Source organism: Sturnus vulgaris, chromosome 5 (genome assembly GCF_052056855.1).
Source record: "Sturnus vulgaris isolate bStuVul1 chromosome 5, bStuVul1.hap1, whole genome shotgun sequence".
Lineage (NCBI taxonomy): Eukaryota > Metazoa > Chordata > Aves > Passeriformes > Sturnidae > Sturnus > Sturnus vulgaris.
In genome coordinates, this window is record NC_142247.1 from 42,661,002 (window position 1) to 42,671,595 (window position 10,594).

Genomic DNA, 10,594 nt, shown 5'->3' on the forward strand with positions numbered 1-10,594 from the left:
CAGCTCCAAGTCCCTGACAAATCCAGTTTTTGGAAGCTCCTTGAGGGGAGGGAGCAACTGGAAACGTGCATTTCATATTACACAATACACAGCATACAGCCCTTACAGATGTTTCTGAAACAGGTAATTGCAAAATTTCTCTTATATGTGTTTTCTTTATTATAGATTACTTCGGTGTTACCACTGCCCATTACAACTGATGGGAAATGTTCTATGCTCTCCAGTGGGCATCATCTCACTGGAGAACAGTCATAAAGAATCTTTGTTGTGGCTTGGCTCTACAGCATCTTCTTGGAGAAGAGTATACATTTCTTTTGGGGACAAAAACCAAAGCAGAACTATTACACCGATTCCAGGTTAGCTGTATTTTTTTAAATGAGGAATTTTCTTGTATCTACAGTTAATATTTCTTCTTTCAAAGTGTTTTGCAGCATAGTAAGGATGCTAAAAGCATCTCTTGCCAAAGTAAACATTATTCCTCCAGGATTGTGAAGTTGTCAGCACAGTAACACAGCACTTACTGGCCTGTGGTCTAATTCCACTAAAAGCTATTGCAGCACCCTTTGCCTGGAAGGAGGAAATGTGCTGCAGTTGATCACCTCTACATCAGCTCTTTTTTCCATTACTTTATGCTCAGCTGTGCTTGATGATGCAGTTCCTGGTGTTCCCTGCACAGAGCCCGGTGGCAGGGCTGAACTGCACAGCCTTTGGTGTTAATTACTGCCTGCCTGCCTACAATCTGGGGCAAAAGCCCATCCTGGATTTGAATCATTTTATTACTATTAAAAATACATTGTTCTCATTTCTTGCTAGTTTCAAACTTTAATGAGGGTAACCTGGAGGGAGAAGCCCCAGAGCATGTAGTGAGGTGTGAGTTCAATTCCCATCACCGCCCAAGAGCTGCTGACGTGCAAAATCTGCAGGCATGCGTATTCATCCCATTGTCTTCCTCCTCTGCCCTTTCTACCAGGTACTTCTGGTAGAATTCCTTGCATGAGTGGCTGCAGAGAGCCCCAGTGCTGACGTCCCTTGGCATGCTGGGTCAGGGGATGTGTGTGCAAGCTGCAGAGTGTGCAGCGAGCTGAGGGAGCCAAAACGTTGCACGGTGTCCTGCATGGCAGAGGATGCACCTGCAGCGTGTGGGGCTGCAGCTCTGCAGGGGTAGAGCAACTGCCTGGAGCTGGATGGTTCCCCTAATGGAATGAATGAAGGTGATTTCACAGAAGGATTTGAATTCATGAATCATTTTCAAGTGGCAAGACAGTTCAAAGTTGATTCTAATGAGTAAAGTTATCACCAGTTTGTTTGCGGTGAGATGGCAGTATCTTCTTAAATTACTGTTACTTCAAAGCCATCTTGGAGTTAGAAGCCTGCTGTTTTTCACGTTTGTGTGAGAATCGTCACTTGGGTCTTGGCTTCTTCCTGAATGGTAAAGATAACTAGAGAGCAATCTGAGCCCATAGCTTTGAAAAAAGCTGATTTACAGCAGGTGAATAGAAATGCAATATTAGAGTAACAAAAATCTCATAAAGGTGAACCACAGTAAACTCTGTCTCATGCTGTGATGTTAGGTGGCTGTTGGACAGCTAGTCTAAGGTGGATTTCCTGCAAACTGCAATCTGAGTGGAGATGTAGGTTTTATTCTTAAGGGATTTTGAACCTGCATATCCACAGGAAAGTTGTTGTCCTGACAAACAGTAAATTTTTCTTCTACACTGATGTCTGGTTGTCCTGACCTTTGGGCAGGATACTCTTTTGCGTTTTTATTGTTTACAACAGAATTACATGGTGAATCACAAGTTATGAAACACATTCTCTAGAACAGGGGCTTGCACCCTCATTCCAGTTTTCCTGCTGCCCTTCGTGGGCTCCTGTGAAGTTTTTGGCAACTGACCTGCAACTAAACTCGTAGTTGACCCATAGCACATCAAAAATCCCTCACACCAGCCCACATAACTGCAGTGCCTGCGCTGTACGGAAGGTGTGTGTTGTATTTCCCCACTACCAAGTATCACTCTATTGTTATTAGAAATACTTGTTTAAGTAGTCCTCTAGGAAAAGCCCTGCAATTCCAGATTTACACAAGACCATATGTAAGCTACATTCCTAGTCCTCAAAAATCCTGAGTTTTTGTAAAAGGCTCTGGACTTTACAGTGAACTCTGACTTCCATGAATTATTGTCTATCATCGTGCTTGCTACTGCACCAAAGGATCAAGTAATGCCTGGCTATTTCTGATGGATGCTCCTCATAATAAACTCAGTGGGTTTTAAATTACTTCAAAACTTTAGGACCGATTATATGACAATCTGCTACCAAAATTTCTTGTTTGGCTCCTGCAGTAGCTTGTGTTGGATTACACTCCGGGTTTGAATGTTTACCATGTGTAATGGGCATTGACTTTATTGCTGTCAGCCCCTGTACTTATTGCACAGTGCGAGACACTGAAGATCAGGTCAAGCGTTACTGTTGATGGGTGAGTCTGGGAGTTGTGAGTGATAATGGAAGAGTCAAGTTCCAGATCCAGATCCCAGGCTGTGCTTCTCCTTCTATTAGAGCAGTTACTTGTGCTCTTAGTGGTTTTCTTATGAACCTAATGATTAGAAACTTAAAAAAAAAAGAATTCATAGACACTCCATTATTTTTAAACCTGCTGCATCTAATTAATACTCTTTAATTACTGAAATTGGTGATATACGTTATTGTCCTCATTGTTGTCTCTGCTGTTTACCAAGTATTGATCAATGTGAATATTGTAAGGTGTAGTAATAATGAAAAATGTTGCCAGCATAGCTCCTTAACTATAACTCACACCCATGTCAACCTTACCTATGGAGTTACCTCATGAAGGTACAGTGGAGGTAACTCTTGGAAGCAAAGGGATTCCTCGAATTCTGTTGCCAAGGCATGCCAGCTCTCCTGCACTACAATCCCCCAAGGGTATTTCAGTAAAGCTGCTCCCTGCTTTGGTCGGCATGCAGGGCATGCCCAGGGGTTTGAATCCTGCCCTGTTGGCTTCCCGCAGCAGTATTCCACTCGCGCCCTAAACCCCTCGATGTTTTGCAAGTCCCAGGGTGAATGGACTCTTTGCCACCTGCATTTGTTTTGATTAGCTTGGAGTACCTGCAGACTGGCACGGCAGGGTGAAGACTAACTTAAAACAAATGAGATGTAAAGGAGGGGGCACCCAGACAACACAGGACAAGAAGATTAATGCATGTGCAACAGAAGCAACAGGAACTACCTTGCTTTCCAAACCACATCACTTGAGCCAGAGTCATTTAAAACCAAACAGTGCCAGCTGAGAGAAAAGAATTTATTAGAAACTGTTAAACACTACACAAAACTAAATTTTATTTTTTTCAGTAGACAGCACTTCAGCCTACATACAAAGTACTGTGGACTTTGGACAGCCACTGTGCTCATAAAGTCTATCTTTAGGATGAGACATTCAAGCAGCATGCACAGTGAGAAAGGGGAAGGGGTGCAAGGAAAACCCTTTCGATTTGCATAAATTCACAGAAGGTACACTTTTGTAATTGCTTCCCACAAGGCAGTTTGGATTGAAGGAATCACCACTACCCTGGAGGCAGCAAGGGGGATCAGCTCCCCACCTCTGCCCTCAGTGCTGGTGCATGTTGGGACTTTGCAGTAGAAGGTGTTTCAATAAATAGAAATACACCTTTCACCCTACTGGAACACAACCAAGACTCCGAGGTTGCTGTACTCCCCTTCTCAGGCAGCCGCACCAGCAGAGACCTCGCTGCTTCTTGGGAGAAACAGGAGCAGAGTCTACAGATTAAGGCAATGCATTTCTTTAATTCTATATAGAAACTGTAACAAACTGCATATTTGCTGATAAATTCTGAAGTATTTAATTGTAAAAAATAAAGTTACTGAGCACATGCTACTCTATCTGCTATTCTTCATTAGGTTTTGAAATACAGTGGAGCATCACTATAGTCACTGCCCCAACAACGTGGCAGCCAGTGACAGCTTCTCTTCTACCCAGGAGCTGCAAAACAAGAAACAAGATGACCCCTCCATTCTCCCAGTTCAAATCCTCCCTTGTTTTTTTCCACCTTCCCCAATTTCCATCTCTCTTCCAAAAGAGGAAAAAGACCCCTTGAAACTACTGTCAGACTCCTGAAAGGAGCTTTATAGCAAGGCTCAACTGTATAGACTAGAAAAAGATATAAAAAGTGAATAAAATCCAAAAGTTCAGAGAAGGAAAATGTAATAAGTACACATGGCGTGATAAACCAAGATACACATAGCAATTTGCTACGTTTTTCAAAAAGTGCTAACCAATTTTAGCTTAAAATAGTTCAAGAGATCTTACAAATTGCTATCATAGTGTAAAACTGAGCATATTGAAAAGTCTAAAACCTGACTTGACTGTAGAAAATGTACTATATCTGTTTCTAATTTATATAGTATTTGTATTTAGGCACACAAAAATAAATATAGACAGTCAAATGCTTCATTAAGTCTGCAGAAAGTTATAGTTAAAACCAAGCAATCAACTATTGTGACAAACATCACGTTTTTTACACCTCTCTCTTTACACCACACATGTACAGCAGGGGTTGGTATCCCTTATGTCATCCTCAGGCTTCTGCAAAAGTTACCTAGAGGGTGGGACTGTTTTCTGCCAAAACCAGGTAATTTGGGAACTACTGGCTACAAAGAGATAATTTCTCAGAAAACTCAACTGATGCTTTCTGGTAAAATGTTTTATTCCTGGTTCTTGGCCAGGAGGCCTTGGGCTGGTGCAGAAGGCAGGCTGAACCAACACCAAAGGCTGTGACAGAACAACAGGACTGGAGGGCTGGTGACGAGATTTCAATAGCATTGTGTCAGAGTAAGGAGACAAATCAGAGTAAGGCTTCTTTGAGAAGGATCTCAAGCTGTTCTTTCTCTAAGGAACACACAGTGATCTCAGTATTCCAGCAACCCTCCCTACTGCTGCCTCAGTAAAAACGGTTTTGCCTGAGGTGTAAGCTTTCCCCAGGCACATTCAGTGACCCTACAGCTGTTTTCAGAATGCTTGTAGTACCTCAAACAACCTCTCTCTAGTGCTCAGGGAAGCAGGAAGATACTTAGCTTCCAATGGCACAGGCTCACCAATACCAGTCTGGTGATTCATGCCACAGTCTCTAATTAATGGGGAAAAGTATTATACCCCTGAGACTAGCACAACTGGCAGTCTCTGGTCAACTAGGAACCTAACCTGGATAAATTCCAGATTTCTTGATTTTACTTGAAGAAGAAACTTTTCTGTTTCTGAACATCTAGCTTTAGTAGTTTCCTGCTAGCCTAAGGGCACAACCTGAACTGAGGTTATCAGAGTGGTGATTGAGGGCTTTCAACACATAAAAATTATTCAAACTATCCCACCACCTTGAAACAAACTGAAAAACCATCACAAACAATACCAAGCAGCATAATTTTTATTTGGTGTTACAACAGCTGTGCAGCACCCATGCTTTTGGGTACCACGTTTTACTGTTTATGACTTTTCTTTCTGAAATTTAAACAGTTGTGTTCAGACAACTCTATGTGCTTTTTTAATATACACATTGTGACCCCTGCATTCAGCCTGTCCAGTTAACACTAAAAATATTTGTCAAGGCAATTCATTATTTCATCTTTGCTATAATTAGGGAGAAATCAAAAGAAAAATTTTACTTTAATCTGACTGATCACATGTACTGTACATACCTGTTCCAAACCCAACGTACTTGAAGTTTCTAAGTTAATGCACTCTCTTATTCAAGTCAAAATGCTGTACATCTAAGTATCCACACAATCGTACATTCCTAATGATTCTTCTTTACACCTTTATTCTTTTTAGAAATCTGTTTTTAAAAAAGAATAAAGAAGTTGCCCTGCAGATCTATATTTCTTTAGAACAAAACATTATATACTACCTTGAAAAATAATTTTATCAAAACCAAATTCAAATCACTGTCATGTACAATTTTCAGTTAACAGTTCACATTGAAATTGCACTTTGCAGATAGAATAAAACTAAAAAATGAAAACATATTCTATTTCCTTTCACAGGAGACTGCCTCTTCAGGATTTTTCTTCCGTGAATGCTTGTATTTGTCTACATACGCTCTCACTAGATTTGCCACTTTTGCAGAATTAACTTCTCCACTCTTGCTATGACAAACCTGCAACAGTTTAAAGAACAAAAACGTTTCAAACATTTCTATTGATTTGCCACAGTTCCGCATTATTCATTTATTTTCTGACACTTCTGATTCTTCCATCCCAGGCAAAACATATTTTAAAACTCCTAATACTTTCTGGTTGCTTCTCAAATATTTCTGAATTCTCATTCAACTCTTCCACACAATAACCAGGTTCTGTTCTGAGAAGCCAAAGAAAGCTCTTGTGAATGGAGAAAGAAAAAAGGTATTTTTCATTTTCCCTCTTCCCCCTTTCCAGCAACTGTGAGCTGTTCCCACAAAAACAAGAAACCCACCCCAAAGCTTGCCCGAGGTGAAATGTGTGCAGCTTGGATTACCGGACCAACTTACTTTATCTACAGCTTTCCGCACAATTTCTTTGTATTCCTCCTTAGTGATATCTTTGTTTTGGTAGAAAGGTTTAATTGCAAGCTTGACCTCTTGTGCTGCTTTTTCTTGAATTAACAATTTCTGAAGAGAAATCAGACTTGAGCATTATATTTCACTGCCTACGTATCTTTATCAATCACAAGTTAAAACTTTACAGGAAAAAGGTTGCTACAGAAGATTAGAAAACTACCCCCCTCACACACACATTTTAGCTCTCATGGGAGCTGCCTGTGTTCTGCCAAGAACAGAACGTTTTCCTACACTAATTCTAGTAATATTCATAATAATGCTGCTTTAAAGAAGACTACATTAAAAAGAGTCAGAGGCTAATGTGTCCTATGACTGCCACAAAAATATTACATACATGATGGCATGGAGTATATTACACTGAAGGGGTATTGTCATAACCTGCTATTTTTAGTACATCAAAATGCATTTATATCAAAATCAAAATTTATGTATTTTAATGTAAATATATAAACAGTGTATATATAAATATATGCTGAACTTTGAACTTGCCTGGTCCTTCTTCGAGCTATCCGCACTGGCCTCCACTGTTACATTTGCTTTGCTTTCTCCCAGTTTTACAGCTGCATTAGAGCTCTTCATGTGACCTGATGATGTTGCATTACCCGAATTTGGTCCCTGAACTGTTCCCATGTTTCCCAGGACTGCTGCTGAAGCAGGCAAAGATGGAGCACTCATGCTGTTACTTACATGAGAAGCATTTGGAATACCCTGTTTTAAAAAGTTATCAGTAGTTAATACATCATTCTTCTGTATGGCAGTGTGCCTTTCTAGGAGTCTCAGCTGGTCTAGAAAGAGAACAAATACTGCATGCTTTGGTTCATTACCTAATTTCCACACTGCCCATTATTATGGAAGGCAAACACATTACATTAGATGTACTCAAAGACAAAAACAGAAAGAAAAGCTTGAGAAGTAAAGCATCTTTCATGTCACCACAATGGCTGCCATATTCTAGCTCTGATCCCAGTAATAAAATACCCTGCCAACAGGCACAGAGGGTGTTAGTACAGGGGGAAGGAAATTTATGGCTGCAGAATCAATCTGATTTACAAAACAGGGCTAAACAGGGCTAAAACATTTTCTAAAAAAAATCAGCACCTAAACACACATGCAAACGGCACCCAAAGCAACACTTGCATTCCTGCATCCTAGTGATGCTGCTTGAAAACATCTATTTTCATGTTTGTTATCAGCTTGAACTTGCAAATATAAATACACAAGCAAGAGATGAAATGCTGGCTGAAGTACCAGGATCTGTTTTTCAGGAAAATCCATTTTCTAGCCATTTCCCATCACCAAAAGGCACTGTACATACTTTGGAACTGAGAAATTAGGTAGCCTTCAGACTTCAGATAGAGCCCATTTTTAGCAAAAGCTCAGAACATTCTCCTGACATGTTTCTGGCAGGCTACACTAAACACAGCTTTTTTGCAGGCCATCACATCTACATTTATCTAGATGGAAAATAATGAAACAGGAATCTGAGCTCTTTGGAAAGGACAGAGAAATGGAGCTGTTATAATCAGTGTGCTAACCCTCACCAGTGTGCTCTCTTCATTTTCCTTTCAACAGGAAGGACAGGTGGTGTCCTGCAGTATTCAGTCATTTCTATTGTGCTACCACTGAGGGGTTGTCAAATGAAAGCTCAAAAAAATAAGCACCAGCAGCTGCAAGAGCATTCAGGTTCATGGACACCAGTCCACAAAAGCAGGTAAGAGCAACAAGTGAAACATGGGCTTTACAACCAGTAAGTGCATTTTGCAGCAATACACAGTTTTTACAGAAACATATTTATTGCTGCACTAGATACTCATTTCAGAGCTTTGAATTCTTTTATTCTATTAGCATAGCCTATGTCCTATGTTATTTTTGGAGGTTAAATCTACTGGATTTGCAATTGTGAAAATATTTTTATTAAGACAGGAGGCATTAGATAAACCTAAAAGGAATCTACCAAGATTTTAGTTCCAGCAGTACCTTGCTGGCGTATTATTTCATATGGCCTGTAACCCCACTCAGTATTTCCCACAGCATTCAACTCTCCTTGTTCCAAGTTAATGAATATGAACAGATGACAGCAGTGAAAAGTGAGAACAATGTAGGCCATTTATCAATTCACTTCAGATGTTTAGAAATGATGCATGAAAACAGAGGGTTAGAAATCATTTGTTCATTTTTTCAACCTGGAATGTAGGGGAAAGTGGTTTAGGTTAGAACAGGCAACAGCAAAAGAAAAGCACAAGCCCCAGTCAACTCCTGAAGAGCCCTTTACTTATCATAAACGCAGCATTACATCTTCTTGCAGGGCCATGGCTTCTCCTCCAAGTTGTTCATATTCCTTTCCTTGATATAAAAGCTCTTAATATAAACAGCTTGCTACAGGAGGAGCTCACATACACAATAGTTGTTTTAAAGATATCTTGAGAGAGTCATAAAAAGACGGTCTGACCTGCCCTAAGCATGGCAGTCTTTTTGAAACTGGAGAAATAAAGTGGGAGTTAGGTCTCAAACAGGGCATGCAAAACCAGGAGAATCAGGTAAGAAGGGAGAAGTAAAAAACATCAAAGAGCCTCAAAAATTATTAATAAAAAGGTTCAAAAGATGAAACCGAATAAAAAATGTGTGTGAGGGGAAGCCACTGAGATAGGTGACAGGTGGAGAATGGAAGTGTGGAACAAATGGGTGCCATGCAGCACTTGGCAATATTCCTCTGCCAATAGACCACCATGGGATAAGAACTGCAACACAGAAGTTTAGATCACTTCCTACATGCTGCTGAAAGGGGATTCAAGCATATCCTAAAATGCTTAAAAATCAGGTTTGGAAGCGGAAAATTTAGTTTTGGAAGCAGGTCACTTCCAGGATAAAAAAGATAATGGACAACACTGATGACATTTTTCAGCATTCCATTACCACAGAAACCCAGTTATGATGTTGTATGTTGTTATTATTTAAAAGCTATAGTCTCTGAATAACCCATATGCTCATGGATGCTTCCACTTCAAATTTGGTGCGGGGTGGAAGAAAACAGACAAGAGAGAAAGAAACTGCAAGTATAAATCTATGGAATTCAAGATAAAGAATCCTTAACTGGTATTATTTCACCACTGTTCTTGGCATGGTTTCTGATAAAGCATACCTGCAATTGTTTTCCATCTTGCTGTGAAGCAATGTAGTTGACTTGCTGAGATGGTGGGGGTGGAGGTGGAGGCGGAGGTAATCCCTGAGAAATATTTGTGGGAGCAGCTACCTGTATGAGAGGCACTCCGGTAGGGAGATGCATGGGCATTGGAGGGTGGATGCTGAAAGGATTTCGTTGCATATTCATCAAAGGAGGATGGACACCCACTGGGTACGGGAAGATATTCATAGGTTGGTGCTGTGCATTCACTTGTGGCATTACATTCATTTGTTGCTGCATCATATTTATTGGTAACTGAGAACCATCACCTTGCTGGTTGCCTTGGTCTTTGATGTTTGGATCTGCCAAAACAAAAACCAGACATAGCAAGAAGAAATTCCGTACTTCATAAAACAAAAGGGGAGCTAGATGTCTAAACTCTTAATTAAGGATGAATTACCAAAAAGCTTTCTATAATCTGAGTATTTTCAATATATTGCACAGCACTCACCACTATACATGCCATGAAACCAAACACTAGCTTCCATGTTTAAAAAGTTCAGGTTACTATGAAAGCCTGTATTTTGTATTTGTTTTCTCTGCTTGTTCCCCTAATACAATTGAACTGAAATTTTTCACCAAAGAGCAGGAAGACAACATAATTTACCCATTTCTGCCATTGCAGAAGGTTAGTCACATATTACCATATCAGCAAGTCTCTGTTCCCCTTTGCCTGATTCACACACACTCATTGTACAATTCTGGAAATTACAGAAATACTCTGCTGGGATTTTTCACACTGAGCAATAAGTCATCCTCAAACCATTTAAGAGATATTCATATTTGGAAAGAG

At 40.1% G+C, this 10,594-nt stretch overlaps 1 protein-coding gene across 3 annotated transcripts in view; it reads right to left on the reverse strand.

Moving 5' to 3' along the window:
* Positions 1–3,295: 3,295 nt before the first annotated feature.
* SCAF11 (SR-related CTD associated factor 11) overlaps positions 3,296–10,594 on the reverse strand; it is a 49,646-nt gene continuing 42,347 nt past the window's right edge. For 2 of the 3 annotated variants that reach the window (XM_014871120.2, XM_088165574.1), the window contains exons 12-15: positions 9,760–10,103; positions 7,110–7,328; positions 6,552–6,671; positions 3,296–6,182 (exon numbers count right to left, since the gene is read on the reverse strand). In XM_014871120.2, the coding sequence (XP_014726606.1) occupies positions 6,054–6,182; positions 6,552–6,671; positions 7,110–7,328; positions 9,760–10,103 (812 nt within the window). In that variant the 3' untranslated portion in view covers positions 3,296–6,053. The remainder of the gene's footprint in view (positions 6,183–6,551; positions 6,672–7,109; positions 7,329–9,759; positions 10,104–10,594) is intronic. The other variant, XM_088165575.1, reaches the window with a different exon arrangement.